The sequence below is a fragment of the Penaeus monodon genome, chromosome 33, assembly GCF_015228065.2.
Source record: "Penaeus monodon isolate SGIC_2016 chromosome 33, NSTDA_Pmon_1, whole genome shotgun sequence".
NCBI classification, from domain to species: domain Eukaryota; kingdom Metazoa; phylum Arthropoda; class Malacostraca; order Decapoda; family Penaeidae; genus Penaeus; species Penaeus monodon.
In genome coordinates, this window is record NC_051418.1 from 17,608,686 (window position 1) to 17,609,081 (window position 396).

Below are 396 nucleotides of genomic sequence, written 5' to 3' on the forward strand. Positions count from 1 at the left end.
CCCTCCCGGCGCGGACTCACGTGTTGAGGTCCTGGTGGCCTGCGCCCCCGGCCTGGTTGGTGGTCCAAGCGAGCGGCGAGCCCGAGGCCGCCGCGCCCATGTAGCTGCCCTGCCCCGCCTGGGCGCCGAACCAGTCCAGCTTGGTGTCGCCTTCGCGCCACGCGTCGTACTTGGCGTAGTGGCTGTCCGTGCCGAGGCTGCTGGGGATGATGTCGATGGCGCATGCGTCGGTGTCCGCGTTCTCGCTGCAGCCTTGCGGACGGAAGGGGGGGGGGGGTTAGGGTTGGGTTGTGTCGTTTTGTCTGTTCTTCTTTTATCCTTCATTTTCTCTTCTTCAATGTGTGTTATTCGGGCGATGGAAGTTGGTGTTGAGCTTTTGTTTGTACCGTTTCACTT

General features: G+C 62.4%; 1 protein-coding gene across 1 annotated transcript in view; it reads right to left on the reverse strand.

The window, feature by feature from the left end:
• LOC119594112 (alpha-amylase-like) overlaps nucleotides 1–396 on the reverse strand; it is a gene marked incomplete in the record, with an annotated part of 25,081 nt that overhangs the window by 2,414 nt on the left and 22,271 nt on the right. The window contains 1 exon segment of the mRNA XM_037943170.1: nucleotides 21–252. Within this exon segment, the coding sequence (XP_037799098.1) occupies nucleotides 21–252 (232 nt within the window).